Source organism: Rhinoraja longicauda, chromosome 35 (genome assembly GCF_053455715.1).
Source record: "Rhinoraja longicauda isolate Sanriku21f chromosome 35, sRhiLon1.1, whole genome shotgun sequence".
NCBI classification, from domain to species: Eukaryota; Metazoa; Chordata; class Chondrichthyes; order Rajiformes; family Arhynchobatidae; genus Rhinoraja; species Rhinoraja longicauda.
In genome coordinates this window covers 12,047,566-12,063,971 of record NC_135987.1, presented here as the reverse complement: position 1 = coordinate 12,063,971, position 16,406 = coordinate 12,047,566, and the positions used below count along the sequence as shown (strand labels likewise).

The window sequence follows — 16,406 nt, the reverse complement described above, 5'->3', positions numbered from 1 at the left end:
AAACCGGAGAAAACCCACATGGTCACAGGGAGAACATACAATCTCCGCACAGACAGCACACGTAGTCAGGATCGAACCCGTGTCTCTAGCACTCTGAGGCAGCAGCTCCACCATTGCACCACTGTGCCTCCCTGTACTGTTGCAAAAATAGCACTGTCTGCTCCTGTCTGACGAAAGGTCTCGACCCGAAATATCACCCATTCCTTCTCTCCAGAGATACTGCCTGTCCCGCTGAGTTATTCCAGCATTTTGTGTCTATCTCCTGCCTTTGTGATCCTCCCATCATTGTCTTGTGCCAGAGGTCGATGCAGGCTAGACCTTGCAGCTCTGCTCCTTTGGATAGTTTGGGTAGGAGCAAATTGGACTGCTGATTTTGGTGCATCCTTTCAGTACAATTAGATAATTAAGCAGAATAATAGATACAAGTAGTATCATGATACAGCTTGAAAGGCTGACTATATCATGGTTAGATGTGCACTGTGTAGCTACAAACCAATCTGGATTACATGGTAGACTAACCGCAAGAAGAACTAACTCATAAATCTGGATAGACAAAAGTGAATCCATTCAGCAGTGGGAGTAACCTTCTCTTTATTAGGGTCTGTCTTGGAATACCTAGTGTACATTTTGAACCTGTATCGGTTCCCATGACCACTCCATCATATTTAATTTCTGAGGTTGGGGTGGATTGGTACACTTAAGATCTATTTGTGTAGCATTTCTTCTAGCTTGTGGTTCTACCTTAATAGCAGAATTAATCAACTACCCCTTGGTGGTAAGTGTCAGCATGATAGAGTTTTACTATTATTTCCTCAGTTATCTTGGCCCTTAACTGAATCTACTTGGATTACTAAAGTTTGAATGAGTGAATGAATAAGTTCATTGGCCAAGTATGCAGATACAAGGAATGTGCCTTGGTGCTTCGCTCACAAATGACAACACAAACATACAGTTAACAATTAAGAATAAAGCATAACCACATCAAAACAATAAGGATACACCATTACGGTCTAAACATGTGGGTGAAAATAAACCAGCGCAAAAAAGAGACTACAGACTTTGGTTATTGAGTAGAACTATCATTCGTGGGAAAAAAGCTGTTTTTATTTCTGGCTGTGGCTGCTTTGACAGTTCGGAGTCGCCTTCCAGAGGGAAGTGCTTCGAAGAGTTTGTGGCCAGGGTGAGAGGGGTCAGAGATGATCTTGTCCGCTCGCTTCCTGGCCCTTGCAGTGTACAGTTCGTCAATGGGGGGAAGGTTGCAGCCAACAACATTCTCAGCTGTGTGAACAATCCGTTGCAGCCTCTGGATGTTGTGCTTGGTGGCTGAGCCAAACCAGACCATGATGGAGAAGGTGAGGACGGACTCAATGATAGCAGTATAGAATTGGACCATCATTGCCTGTGGCAGATTGTGTTTCTTCAGTTGCCGTAGGAAGTACATCCTCTGTCGGGCCTTTTTGACTGTGGAGTCGATGGTGGCCCCCCATTTAAGGTCCCTGGAGATGATGGTTCCAAGGAACTTAAATGACTCCACAGATGTGACTATGGTGTTGTTGATGGTGAGTGGCGGGAGGGGAGGGGGATCTCTTGGAAAGTCTCTTGGCAGTCTAATTGCAGAAGGTAGAAAGGTTTTTAGGTGCTGCTGTTAAGGTGGAGGTGTGGCTACGTTGACTGCAATGGATCAGTTGAACTGTATAGTCAGTTTTTGCCATATACAGTCATTGAACTTTTACAAAAATCTGGATAGATTCATATAAAACATTGCTAGAGAGTGTACAGAAAGTAGATTCATAAGACAGGGGCTAAAATTGAAGGTAGTTGTAATTTTCCCCTCCAATGCATAAGATGAACAAGGGTCTCGGGACAAGCCCAGAAGGTGTGAACTGTTATTGTGCATTTAGGAAATGTTTTTTCATCTTTGGCCAAGTAAAACAGTGACTTCCTCAGAGAGAAGACGGGGTGATCAAACACTGAGGCTATTTTAAACACAAAAGGAAGATGAAGGTTAAAGAAAGATTCTTCAAGAGAAGAGCACGATCATAAAGAACATCAGTGATATGTGCCCACTCATTAAAGTTTTAAAGGCCCACATTCAATAATGGACCTGTCGGCCTCCCAGCTTTGGCTGGTTTTACCACCATATCACACAAGTGTTGGGATCTGTGCAAAGTAATTACCAGTCTAACTCTTTTGATGGATTATAAAGGAAACATGAAGTTGCAAGAGCACCAAACATTGTCACGGAAGACGCCCAGTTTGACTTCCTCAATTTTCAAGTCAAGTAGGAGCTTCTCCTCCTTGGATGTGTACCTTTTATGACTCAAAATGCCCCAAAATACCGTACAGACAGCCAAACACTGTTGAAGTTTGATGTGCAAAATAATATCTGTAATTCGTCCAAGAGATCCCAAAACAGCAATGAAATTAATGACTGGATTGCATTCTGTGGATGTTAAATCCCCCATTAACTATTAAAAAGAAAATGGCAAGCATCTTGAATTAGAAATATGGGAGCAATTAATAGTTGTGAATCAGAGACAGTTCATGAACTACCTGACCGCCCTTAAATGAATCATTACACACGCAAACATTAAGGGCATTGTGGAAATAGGTCCACTGCTTCAGAGAGAGACAGGGAGCAGACAAACTGTGGTTTAAATTGTATCATAAAGTCATTGCCCTCAGTCAGACTGACTGTTAGACAGCTAGACTACTGTATTTATGTACACTAATTCTTAAGTTCTGGTTTTCTCTGGGCTTTGAACATAAACATGTTGCAAATAGCTGCAGAGATTTATTGGATGTCGAGGAGAACAAAATGTGTAGGATTAATATGATAGTGTATTTGATAGTTGGCATGTACTTGGTGGGCCAAGGGGCCAGTTTCCGTGCCATTATGATTTAATGTTGGATATTTAAATAGCCCCATGAGTAGTTTTGTTTTAGTTCAGTTTAGAGATACAACATGGAAACAGGCCCGACAGCCCACCAAGTCCGCATTGACCAACAGTCACTCCATACACTAGTTCTATCCAACACACTAGAGACAATGTACAGAAGCTAATTAACCTGCAAACCTACATGTTTTTGAAATGTCCAGTGCACCCACAGAAAACCCACGTGCTCACAGGGAGAACGTGCAAACTCCGCACAGACAGCGCCTGTAGTCAGGATCAAACCCCGGTCTCTGTTGTTGTAAGGCAGCAACTCTACCACTGCACTACTGTACCATCCCTGAAAATTCTAAATTTCTATTAATCAAAGAGAACATACCAAGGTACTTAGAGTCGTTCTTGTTTAGCTAAATATGGTACACTGTTTGTCTGATATTAACTATTTGCATATCCTATGCAAAGATGCATTTTTTAAAAGTATACACATTTTCAGAAATATCCTTTTGATTAAAAGTTTTTTTCCATACCCGGCTTGGGAAATATTGGCAGTATGATCCAAATATATTTCTTGAAAGAATATCCTCCCTTAACATTTCAAATTATTTTCCCATCCCCTTTTGTGAATCCAGGTGCAAGGTTGTGCATAAGTGCTGTTCTTGTAGTAAAACATCCCAGTTTACAAGAACCACAGTAAAAGTTTGACTCCAAACCACAAAGCAGATCTTGGTCAAAGAGCTTGAGTTTACAGAGCAGCTTAAAGATGGAGACAGATGTGGAATAGCTTAGCAATTTAAAGCGTGAATTTCAGAATCGGACACTGAGGCAATGGAAGGTAAAGTCGGCAAGTGATGGGGCATTGCAGTCATGAGCAATTGGCCATCATTTCAGGTGTTAAACCATTGAGAGGCAGACAGGCATACAATGTCAAGCTTTTGGGATATATTTCTTTATTGCTACTCCCTTACTGAGATTTGCTACTCCCTTACTGAGATTCCCTCAGGATTTCTATGTTCTAATCTTAAACAGACAACTGCAATAAACTGAAACTGGGATACACAAAGCAAATCAAATCAGGAAATGGAGCTGCAGGAACTTTAAAGGATGTTGCCAGGAAGCTTAAAAAGGAGTTGCTTTTACAGGAAAACATTGTTTATATAATGAAGGGAACTTTTACCAAACCTTTGTCGATCTGTGTAAATGTTCCTTCAATACTGGCCTTCAAATGTAAACAGCTCTTTCAATTGAAAACAGCTGAGGTGATATTAATTAATGCAAATAGTTTCTGCCAAAGGAAAAAATAACAAATGCACTCTTCTTTTTGCATCAGGGGCAACCAGGACTGCAAGGAAAACCAGGAATACCCGGGCTCCCAGGAAGAAAGGTTGGATAAACTTCTTTACAACTCTTTGTGGTTGATCCTGCAGAAAGCTCAATGGTTTTATCTGCTCAAGTAGAGATGGACTGTAGATGGGGGCACATGAGAGGTGTTTACATGTGTGCATTCACACTGTTCTCTAAAGGTGATTGGCGTTCTGAACACCAGGTAACGCAGGCAAATGTGGTCGTGACTGACATGTCTAGACCAACACTCTGCGTTTTCTTCCTGACAATCACTCTTGGCATTAACCCCACTTCAAAGGATTTGCATGAACCTGCTGTCAACATAGGCCTCAAACTTTGTGGCCATTTCCTTCTCTGGCTGCTGCGAAACTAGGTTCCATTCGTGTCAGCGTTGACTATCACTATAAGAGTGGAAACGTATTTGTAGCAGGTCTGCAGCTGAGCAGTAAAATACAGCAGCTCTTGACTTGAAGCAGTTTTTTTTGGAGACAGCTGTAAAGCTGTAAATCCTGCATCAGGAGCCACACTAATTCCACACAGAGTCAGAGACTCGGCAGGCAATCGACTCTCAAGACTTGTCTCCAGACAGTCTTCTCATCTTTGCACAGGAAAGCTCAGGATTTATTGCCCGACCCTGATCAGCGAGATGGTGTGGAGTTGTCGCCTTAAATCATTGGTGTGACGGAGAGTGTGTTTGGGAGTTAGATTGCTTATTATTGATTGCAAAGTGATTGGACACACCAGCGACCATGGGCCACCCTCGTGACCCAACATGACCTCTGCATCAGGGCATAGATGATGCAATCATTCAGTGTGCATCACTTCTTTTTGAGCATTTCAGGGAGCATAGAGGACATGGCTCAGTAGGTGCCTGTACAACACATACTCACACAAGGGGGACTTGCAGGTAAGTGAGGATGTCTAAACCCAACCGTCACCCTTCCCTCCCTGAAAGTCCATGATCCCTTTGATGCTAGTTCGTACCACCACCTCGACATCTTGAAGCCAATGTTCCCTAGTTCGCTCTTGCAAATTTTCTCATCAACCTCCTGGGACTCCTGGCATTGCTGACTGTCTTCATGGGAGTCCACCCCTCGCCTGATGATGTTGGCCATCCTCCAGGGACCCAACACTGTCAGCTGGCCTCCTGGGCCCCCCAAGGGATGAGGGCTAGCTTCTGTGGACCGTGATATTGCTGTTGGGCCTGATAGCAGAACGCCCACGCACACGAGAGTCTCCAGTGTCCTTCTTGTACCACCCACAGGTCAGACCAAGCCAGTAGTCAACTTCCCAGAATACTGTTGGCCAGTGGGCAAGTTGGGCCGAAGGTCCTTTCCACATGGTAGGACTCTATGACTCTAATACGAAGCAGCACATTTTTGAACGCAAAAATATCCATTGCCCTGTTGGTTGCTCCTACTGCAGTAGAGAGTGTCCAAAGAAAACAAATAAAAGTACAGAACAAGACATGATTCATATTAACTCTAAACTTTGTAAAAGCGACAATGCCAATATTTGCAGTTAAATAAATTGATTGGAACATTGACAATTCAAGACATGCTGGCCTTTTCACATGTTCAGGTGAAGATCAGAAGCATACTTGGTCTCATTATTTTAAATATATAAAGATCTCAGGTTTTGTGCATAATCCATTTTGGCACAATTTTAGTCCAAAAACACTGTCTGGGAATTTGGCAGATTATATCAGCCCGAACTATTCCCAGACCATAAGTAAAACCACTTAAAATGTGTTGGTTCTTTCACATTAGTTATTATGGTTTATTGTAAACAGAACTGCAAAGCGAACCAACTGCAATGCCGTTATTAATATTGCTCTAACCTCAATACTCAGAACCGCTTTCAGCAATTATGTCCTGACCAAAGCTACAATTCAATTTACTTCTGTTATGCACTTTAAAGCCCCTGAGCCAAACGGGATTCATTCCTCCTTGGAATTAGCGTGGATTTTGATGTTGGGGATGAAGCAAGTTAACGATCTAGGATTTTAAACATTTAAGCATTTGGAAAATAGGCATGTTATCCATCTTGTGAGCTGCTCTGTAACTGAACCATAACATCATTCATTGGCTTGGCTTTTAAACAACTACCAGCTTAGGGTGAGTCATTGAGTTGTTTGCAAAGGAGGGGGATGGGGTATTTGACTGGATATCATGGCCATTCTTTCCTGCTTTATTGCCGTTGATTGCCCACAACAAGGTGAAAATTAGGAGAGATTTTAAAGCGTTTATCACAGATGATGAAGCAAGGCAATATGCACTGCGGAAAGGAATAAGCATCATCTGTATGTGGGAAACGTTTGCAGCCTGCCTAATGAAGATGTTGGAATTAGGAAATGTAAAGCAAATGGATTAATAAACAGGAGACTGGCAATGAAAATAAGGAACGAGGAAGGGGAAATAAAGAGAAGGGGGGGAGAATGAGTAAAAGATGAGAAATGCAGGAAGGAATGTGAAAGGGAGAGAAAAATGGGAAGGGGAACTAAAATAAAGTTTGGAAGTGAGGAGAGGAAGAATGAAAAAGGAAATTGTCCAGGAGGGAAAGTAAGGGTTAGTAATAAATGTGTTAGGTTTCTATGAATCACATCAAATCCCCAATTTTATTTTATTTTTTGCTGGATTTGTTACTCCTTTAGGTAGCTGATGTTTTTTTTTTTAAAGCATTGAGAATATGAGCTCCTCAGGGAAGGTGTAAAGAGTCTACAGCAACATATCAATTTCTCTCAAAAAGAAAACGGATGTAGATTTAAGAGCTTTGGTATTGGCACACTGATCGAGAGCAGATCCTCATTATAATCCAAATCATTTACTACACTACACAGGCAGATTACATAGTAAAATGTACAATTTTTTTCCATTCTTCTCAAAAGCTTTATACCAGAGATGTCAGCTAAACCAAACAAGATCAAAATTGCTCTTCAAGTATGTGATCGTTAATCATCTCTGATCAATGGATTGTGACGACAAAGATTTTCTTCCCACGTTGCTATTATATTTGGGACATAGTGATAGGTTGTCTATTAGCTGGTTGGACTGCATGTGGGAAATGTGGAACTTAAACACTGCTAAATTCCAGCTTATCTGTACAACTATACAGTATCTGCCGTAATTCCTGGGTAGCTTGGAACCAGTAGAGTGCAAAGCCCATTGTGTGGCACACATTGCAACTGTTCAGACTACCCCATCTCAAGTCCAATGTGCTGTGATGAGTTGTGTGTGCCTCCTTGCTCATCAGTGCAATAATAGCCTTCAATTTGCAGGATGTGCAACACAATGATGCATCAAAGATAGACACAAAAAGCTGGAGTAACTCAGCGGGACAGGCAGCATCTCTGTAGAAAAGGAATAGGTGATGTTTCGGGTCGAGACCCTTCTTCAGAATGATGAACCTATTCCTTTTCTCCAAAGATGCTGCCTGATGCGCTGTTACTTCAGCATTTTGTGTCTATCTTTGGTGTAAACCAGAATCTGCAGTTCTTCCTACACATAATGAAGCATCATGTGTCTGATATCTGGCACTGCTTTACATGAATGTCTCTTTTCTTGCCCATAGAATGTGGATAATTATACTTTGTCTTTTCATCGCCCAACATATGTGCCAGTTATTCCCGTCTTCTCCTTCCCAGGCCAGACCCTCCCACTCTTTTGGAGAGCTTCCATGGAATGAAACCCAGTGCCTTTCGTAGCCCATGAATGAGTCGTTTCAGAGCACTCCACCCCCGTAAAGTGGAAGGGTAGCCACTGAGGACCAGCCAATACTCGGAAATATAAGAAGCGTTTGACTCAAATCCTAATAGTGGACGCATTGGTGATCATTTTCCAATGTTCAATAGATTCAGGAGCAGTTCCTGTGGATTGGAGGATAGCTAATGTTATCCCACTTTTCAAGAAAGAAGCGAGAGAGAGAAAACAGGGAATTACAGACCAGTTAGCCTGACTTCGGTGGTGGGAAAGATGCTGGAGTCAATTATTAAAGAGGTAATAATGGTGCCTTTGGATAGCAGTAAAAGGATAAGTCCAAGTCAGCATGGATTTATGAAAGGGAAATCATGCTTGACTAATCTTCTGGATTTTTTTGAGAACGTGACAAGTAAAATGGATGAAGGGGAGCCAGTGGATGTAGTGTATCTAGACTTCCAGAAAGCCTTTTATAAGGTCCCACACGGGAGATTGGTGACCAAAATTAGAGCACATGGTATTGGGTGTAGGGTGTTGACATGGATAGAAAATTGGTTGGCAGACAGGAAGCAAAGAGTAGGAGTAAACGGGTCCTTTTCAGAATACCAGGCAGTGGTGAGTGGAGTGCCGCAAGGCTCGGTGTTGGGGCCGCAACTGTTTACCATATATATTAATGATTTGGAAGAGGGAATTAGAAGCAACACTAGCAAGTTTGCAGATGACACAAAGCTGGGTGGCAGTGTAAACTGAAGAGGATGTTAGGAGGTTGCAGGGTGACCTGGACAGGGTGAGTGAGTGGGCAGATGCGTGGCAGATGCAGTATAATATAGATAAATGTGAGGTTATCCACTTTCGCGGCAGAAACAAGGAGGCAGATTATTATCTCAATGGTGTTAGGTTAGGTAAGGGGGAGGTGCAGCGAGACCTGGGTGTCCTTGTACACTAGTCACTGAAAGTTGGCGTGCAGGTACAGCAGGCAGTGAAGAAAGCTAATGGAATGTTGGCCTTCATAACAAGAAGATTTCAGTATAGGAGTAAAGAGGTTCTTCTGCAGTTGTATTGGGCCCTGGCAAGACCACATCTGGAGTATTGTGTACAGTTTTGGTCTCCTAATTTGAGGAAGGACATCCTTATAATTGAGGCAGTGCAGCGTAGGTTCACGAGATTGATCCCAGGGATGGCGGGACTGACATATGAGGAAAGATTGAAAAGACTAGGCTTATATTCACTGGAGTTTAGAAGGATGAGAGGAGATCTTATAGAAACATATAAAATTACAAAAGGCCTGGACGAGCTCGATGCAGGAAAAATGTTCCCAATTTTGGGCGAGTCCAGAACCAGGAGCCACAGTCTTAGAATAAAGGGGAGGCCATTTAAAAATGAGGTGAGAAAAAACTTTTTCGCCCAGAGAGTTGTGAATTTGTGGAATTCTCTGCCACAGAGGCAGTGGAAGCTAAATCACTGGATGGATTTAAGAGAGAGTTAGATAGAGCTCTAGGGGCTAATGGAATCAGGGATATGGGGAGAAGGCAGGCATGGGGTATTGATTGGGGACGATCAGCCATGATCACAATGAATGGCGGTGCTGGCTCGAAGGGCCAAATGGCCTCCTCCTGCACCTATTTTCTATGTCTATGTCTACTGGAGCGAATTTTCACAAGGGAGATAAATGATCCTTCTGGACTTGATATATCGCCAGTCTGAAGAGTTGCAGAAAGCTTCAAAGTAACTGAAACAGCATATATTTTGCTTCGGTATTTCAAGGAGACAAAGAAAACGATTGTCGTCAAAGACGAGGAATGTCCCCCTCCTCCTTGTAACTCCCTACCTTCCATTAGAATTCAGAGGGATATTTTAAATGAGCCAGAGTCTTGATAGGATTGGGTTGCACCCAAGTTGCAGGTGGAAACAAATCTCCAGCTCTCTCCAGTTCCCTTGAGTTTCTGCAAGTATTTGTTTAACTGGAAACATTTGGCTTGTGCAGTTGGCCGTGTAATTTTACACTCGTTAATGGACCTATGTAGTGTCATTGCGCACTTGAGTTGCTTCATATAGCTGTTTAAATTTTCCTAAACAAATAAAGTAGGTCATACTGTAATACATGGGGCAGTTGAACTGAGATGCTGTATATCTAACCTCACAATAGGAAAAAAAAGTCTTTATACTGGTTCTGCCACATACGACAAATTTAGATGTTCATCTTCTTCTTTGTAAAGTGCCCAGCTGGAAGCTTTGTCTATCCAATATCTCAGGGCTTGTTTTACCGTGCACTTCAAGTAAAATCTTTTAGCATTTACCTTTATTGACTTTTGCAATGTGAACCGCATAGATGGTAAAAGTTAAGTTATTCCAGCAGCCATACTACTTGTGCCATCTAGACATCCACTACAGAAGCGTTCCTAATATTTCCACATTAATTATGGTACACATTTAAACCTGGGTTTGAACCTGACTACAGCTGCTGTCTGTACGGAGTTTGTACGTTCTCTCAATGAACGCATGGGTTTTCCAGGCTGTTCATGTTTCCCCCCTCCCACCAAACACATACAGGTTAATTGACTTTCGTAAAAATTGTAAATTGTTGCTAGTATGTAGGTTAGAACTAGTGTATGGGAATCGCTGGTCAGCACAAACTCAATGGGCAGGAGGGCCTGTTTCCATGCTGTATCTCTATACTAAATAAAACTAAAATGAATTACTGTAGCTGAGAATCTACAATGTAGCAGAGAATCTCTTGATGTTGTTCAGCAGGAAAGAATGCATAGAAGATTTGCGAGCATGTTTACAGGACTCGGGGTGCCAGAGCTATAAGGAGAGGTTGAGCAGGCTAGGACTTTATTCCTTGGAGCACAGGAAGATGAGGGAGTTCTTCTTGAGGGGTATAAGATCATGAAAGGAATAGATAGGGTAAATGCACTGTCTTTTACCTTGAATAGGGGAACCAAGAACCAGAGGACATAGGTTTAATGTGAGGGGGAAAAGATTTAATAGGAACCTGGGGGCGACCTCTTTACACAAAGGATGGTAAGAATATGGAAGGAGCTGCCAGAGGAGGTAGTTGAGGCAGGTACTATCACAACTTTTAAAAAACATTTGGACAGGGACATTGATAGGATATATTTAGAGGATATGGGCCAAACACAGGCAATTAGGACTGATGTAGATGGGGCATGTTGGTCGGCATGGGCAAATTGGGCCAAAAGGTTTGTTTCCACTCTGTATAACTCTATGACTCTATTCTCTTTGCCATATCAACAGAACTAACATGTAATGGAAGGATATCTGAACAAAAAAAAGAAAACACTGGAAACACTCAGCAGATCAGGCAGCCTCTGTAGAAAGAGATATAGTTTTTGTTTCAGGACTTAAGACCCTTCAACAAAACTTTCCCAGCCTGAAGTGGTAACTCTGTTTTTCATTTCACAAATACTACCTGACCCGCTGAGTGTTTCTAGCATTTTCTGTTTTTTTCTTCAGATTTCCAACATCTCTAGCTTTTGTTAAAGTAAAACACATAGTGCTGGAGTTGCTCAGCGGAGAGGACATGGATAGGGGACGTTTCAGATTAGGACCCTTCTTCGGACTTTGAAGTTCAGAGTCTGAAGAAAAGACCCGACATGAAAAGTACTGTATTCTATCAAGACCTTCAGAGATGCTGCCTGACTGCCCAGTTACTCCAGCATTTTGTCTTTTACACAAGATCCCAGCATCTGTAGTTCCTTCTGCCTCTAGTTTATTTTTTAATTTTCCTTCCCATTACATGTTAGTTCTGTTGATGAAGGAAAGAGATTCTCAGCTACAGTGGCTGTGCCAATAATTTTATTTCGTGGCCACTTGAAGATGTTCTGAGGAATATTAAATTTACATTGGAGAGTGAAAGAGAGGGGAATGTGAATGGATTGAGATAAAGAAGCCTCATACAAAGCACTGATTTATTGGGCTGGTGACATGTTCCTATGCTGCAAATTCTACGTACTGGAAATTACCCTTTTAAAAAAATAACTGGTGTATATCTTTGTCTTTTTTTTGAAGTTGTTATATCAGCAATCTTGTCAAAGCTCTGTGATAGGTGGTTAAATAAAAATAAATCAGTAAATTTAGTGTGCCAAGCCTGAAACTCAATCAGTGTGGAACTAATTTGTTTAATTTGTGGTGGGATTATCACTGAATAACACAGACACACAAGTACCAAGTTACCGTTTCACTTTGCATTTTGTCTTCATGAGAGGGACAGGTTCTTTGCAAAGCTATCTTCAACTCTTTATTCCTTTGATCAAAGGAAATGGATATTTTTCTATGGGGCATACCTTATAGATCCAAATTAAATCTGAAAACATCAGTTCAATTCATTCATTCAATCCCAGGTGCATTGTGACATTTTGGAATTAAGCTCTGCAGATTTTCACCCCTGTTTTCAGAAAGAGAACTGCTTCATACTTCCCAAGTGAGTGGCAAATCATTTCAAACATGACTTCTGTGGGGGAAAAAGACTTTTTAAAAGACCACAGGTAGTGAAAGATTAATGAGACAGAAATAAGAATCTGTAGATGCTAGAATCCTGAGCAAAACGCAAAGTGCTGGCATAACTCAGTGGGCCAGGCAGTGTCTTTGGAGGACATGGATAGGCGATATTTCAAGTCTTGACCCAAAATGTCACCTATTCATGTCCTCCAGAGGTGCTGCTTGACATACTGGGTTTGTGTTCAAAGAAATGTTAAAGATTTTGTTTGAAATTGTAAAGAATATTGGTTCAGTCTGAAGAAGGATCTCGACCCGATACGTCACCCATTCCTTCTCTCCTGACATGTTGCTTATCCGGCTGATTTATTCCACATTTCGTGTCTTATCTTTGGTCCATCGTTAGTTCATCGGACAAAGCCATTGAATTTATTGAGCTTTCAGCAAAGTCCAGTACATTTGCCTGCAAGCCAGTATTTCTATTCACCTGGGCTTCAGTCTTAGAACATAATGCCTCTGCCTCTGCCTCTGCCTCTCTGTCTGAATAACCTCCTGCTCCATGCTCAGCTAGATTCTCCTTCAATGCATCAATAATATTTATGGGAATTCTTCACCTTCACTGACCTTTGAATATTCTACAAAATGTCTTATTGGCCTTGTTGGTGGCCATTTAATCCTTAGAGTTTTTTGAAGTTTCTCCAGAGTGAAAACATCTCCTCGACTGTGACAAATTCTGACAAGTTTAGAACTTCCACCAGGTTATTTCCCTTCCCTACAGTTATTCCTGCCTTCTCTCACACTTTGCTTTATAAGGCTACTTCGCTTTGCTGCATGCTCTCCAATTTGGTCTTTTGTGCTTTTATTTTCTCTTCTTTCTCTCAGGGTGAGGTTGGTGAATTAGGGCTTCCCGGTCCAGCTGGATTACCAGGATCTGTGGGCCGAAAGGTAAATGCAGAGGATGGATCTGTGCCTTGCATCAATCCCGAACATCAGTTTATTAACAGCGATTAATTGCACATTATTATGAGGAAGTACAGAGACATCTGTTTTGAATAGAAAATAACATATCTTAACAAAGAATGGTTACAGTTGTCAAGTGCAATTAGTTACACTATCGATGAAAGCCTTCCATTTCCATTTAATAAACCAGTAACAAGCTTCAGGTTATCTTTCATTCTGGCGATGTTAAATTTGTAATTTTTTAACACTTTCAGGATGGTTAAGTTAAAGTTTCAGCTGTCAATTTGTGCATGTGAATGTTATCTGACCTGACCTCAATCTTTTTCCTGCTTCTGTCTGCATTCTATGTGACTTATCTCTGCTTTCCTTTTGGCTTCCCTATTTATGTTAACAGGGAGACCAAGGAGAATTCGGACAAAAGGTAATAGAGCCATGCTTCCCTTCTTTTCACCTCTAATCCGTGTCGATGTTGTCTCAGTCTATTATTGTCTCACTTTGAATAATCTATCTTTCCTAAATCATTTAAATTTTTCTGCGGTTCTACCACTAGTGAATCAAATTTGTTAATTTCACACAAAACTAAACTCAGTCGAAGAGACCTTTCAGTGGTGTTACAGTAGAATTGTCATGTTTCAACATAATTAGGATTTATATGTGCTCCAGTGGGGTGTACAATGCAATGCTGTCTGTACTCAAATAGTTTTTCCTAAACACAACAATTGCACTAAAGTTGTTTCCCAAATGCGTTTCCTTTGCTATTGTGCTTTTATTCAACATGTTTTTGATGAAAAAGTGCAACATGTCATTGTCTGGAACTTAAACGGACTCTGTTTTAGGCGTGCCTTTGTGGGATTGTTGCTTATGTGACACTGTCAAGCTTTTACTTAAGTTGGAAAAAAATAATGATTTATCCAGTAAGATGAATTAAGCAATTTAAAAAATACAGAGGCTGATCTTGCAGAATTTCCTCATATTAGCAGATAATTAAAACTGAGGAAAGTTAGATCTACAGGACAACTGCATGGTGCGTTCAAGCAGTTTCTTCATTGCAAGGACTCTCTTGTGGTGTCGGGAACAGAAATTAATTAATCAGAAAGCTGGAATATTTTCTACAGTTCAAAGCTCTGAGGAGAAAGGATCACAACAAGTCAGTCAGTAATGTGTAGAGATAGAATAAGCTTCATACTTGGGACTAACCCTTAGTTGGATTTGAACCTGGTGCTTCATTTGAAAGCCAGCCATTATAGAAACTGACCATTTCCACTGAGGAATCTGAGGGAAGGCTGGTTACCTTCCAGGGAGTTGCAGCATAAGGAGTGAGGTGGGCTGTTTAGGAGAGTCAGGGAGTTGGAAGATAGGGTGGAGAGAATCCAGCCAGAGAGACATCAGGTGTTCCTGGTTCTACAACAGAATGTTCTGCACTTATCATGAAGATCCATTTCAGCTGGTGATAAGTTGCAGAACTGAGATGATAATTTTCTGCTTGAAGCACAAACTTGACAAAAAAAACCCCTGCTCTCTGCAGTCACTGAACCAATGGTTCACAATGGCATGTAAGTCTATAAAGTTCCTATTTTGGTCCCATGAGCATCCTTCTCAGTGTCCCCCTCCCCAGTTCCAGGGAGCAGTTGGGGTTAAAAGTACTTTTGAAAACTAAGTGGGTAATTCACAATGGAGTCCAGTAAGATCTAGAATCTACATTGGGTATTTCACAATGGAATCTACTTTTGACCCAAGCAAGAGATGGAGACTCTGCACCCAATCCTCAATACCCTTGTGTATGTTGAGTGCCTTGTGAATGTTATTATTTAGAAGTTGACAGTTCTGCAGGGGGTGTGTGTCTGTGGTTAAGGGAGGGGGTGTGGGGGGAGCAAAGGGGAAGGTTTGGATCTGCATAATCAATTCAGGAGCCAGGTATACTGATTATAGTGATTGGTAGCACAATTATTTTGCATGGGTCCTTGCAAGTAAAGTTGTGACAACTTGCTTTATCTCCTTAATCCTTTATTTAAACTTTTGCTTTCCTTCTACACACACAGGGAGATCCTGGTGAATTGGGTCGGGCAGGCGATAGAGGAGAAAAGGTAGTTTGAACCACCTTTGTTCTGTTGTAATTGTGAAGGTTCATGACCAGCGTTGCAGGGTCACTGGCAGTCCGTGACTTAATTAGATATTCACGCTCATTTTTAAGAAGGAAGTCTGAAAATCTGCCACTTCCGTCATATCTTCCAGTCAATAGGAAGCAAATGTTTTGTAACAGGATAGTTTAATGGGCCAATGGTTCAAAAGTTGACACATTCAGTTTTAGATTGGACAGATTGAAACAGGACCATTGCTTTCTTTTGAAAACTGAAACCTTTGCATAAAAATGTTTTAATCACTATTATTTATTAGTTAATATTAACTGAATTAATTAATCGCTTTAAATAACACGCATACAATTCTGTGCACCTACTGTGCAGGTTTAAAAGTGAGCAATTTCTGTTGCGTGTAGTTTAATACAAACCCACACTTGATGTTGCTTTAAAATGGAAACCATAGCCTTTGGCATGCTGGTCAATCCCATGCATGTTGTCCTGATTGCATCCCACCTGCCCTACCTGTGGGATAGTCGGTGGTTCTTGTACCTGATTATCAGCCATCTCAGAATCCAGTGTAGTCGAACCTCCGGTCTGTATTCCTTGGAGTTTAGAAGAACGAGTGGTGACCCTAGTCAAAAGTGTAAGATCCCAAGCAGGCTTGATAGGGCAGACGCTGAGATGTTTGGACTTGAGGGAAAGTCATAGGCAAGGGGATATAAATACAAGATAGGAGCCGATCATTTAAAACTTGGGTGTGTGGAAAATTCTTCCGTCAGAAGAATCTCTGTCCCCAAACCTGGTAGAGGCCAGTAAATAAATCTATGGAAGATTGGGTAACAGATAGCTGTGAGTGATGGCATTGTGGAGGGGTTGAGGCGAGCATAGATCAGCAATGGTCGTATTGAATGGCAGGCAGGTTTGAGGGGATCTACTGCTGCTCCCATTTCCTTGCGCTCTTGTGAAGTTAGTCATCCACA

The 16,406-nt window shown here is 41.5% G+C and overlaps 1 protein-coding gene across 1 annotated transcript in view; it reads left to right on the top strand.

Moving 5' to 3' along the window:
* The window catches only part of LOC144609963 (uncharacterized), a 121,005-nt gene that overhangs the window by 48,034 nt on the left and 56,565 nt on the right, over positions 1-16,406 (top strand). Inside the window, exons 13-16 of the mRNA XM_078428369.1 lie at positions 4,222-4,275; positions 13,271-13,333; positions 13,743-13,769; positions 15,388-15,432. Of these exons, the coding sequence (XP_078284495.1) occupies positions 4,222-4,275; positions 13,271-13,333; positions 13,743-13,769; positions 15,388-15,432 (189 nt within the window). The remainder of the gene's footprint in view (positions 1-4,221; positions 4,276-13,270; positions 13,334-13,742; positions 13,770-15,387; positions 15,433-16,406) is intronic.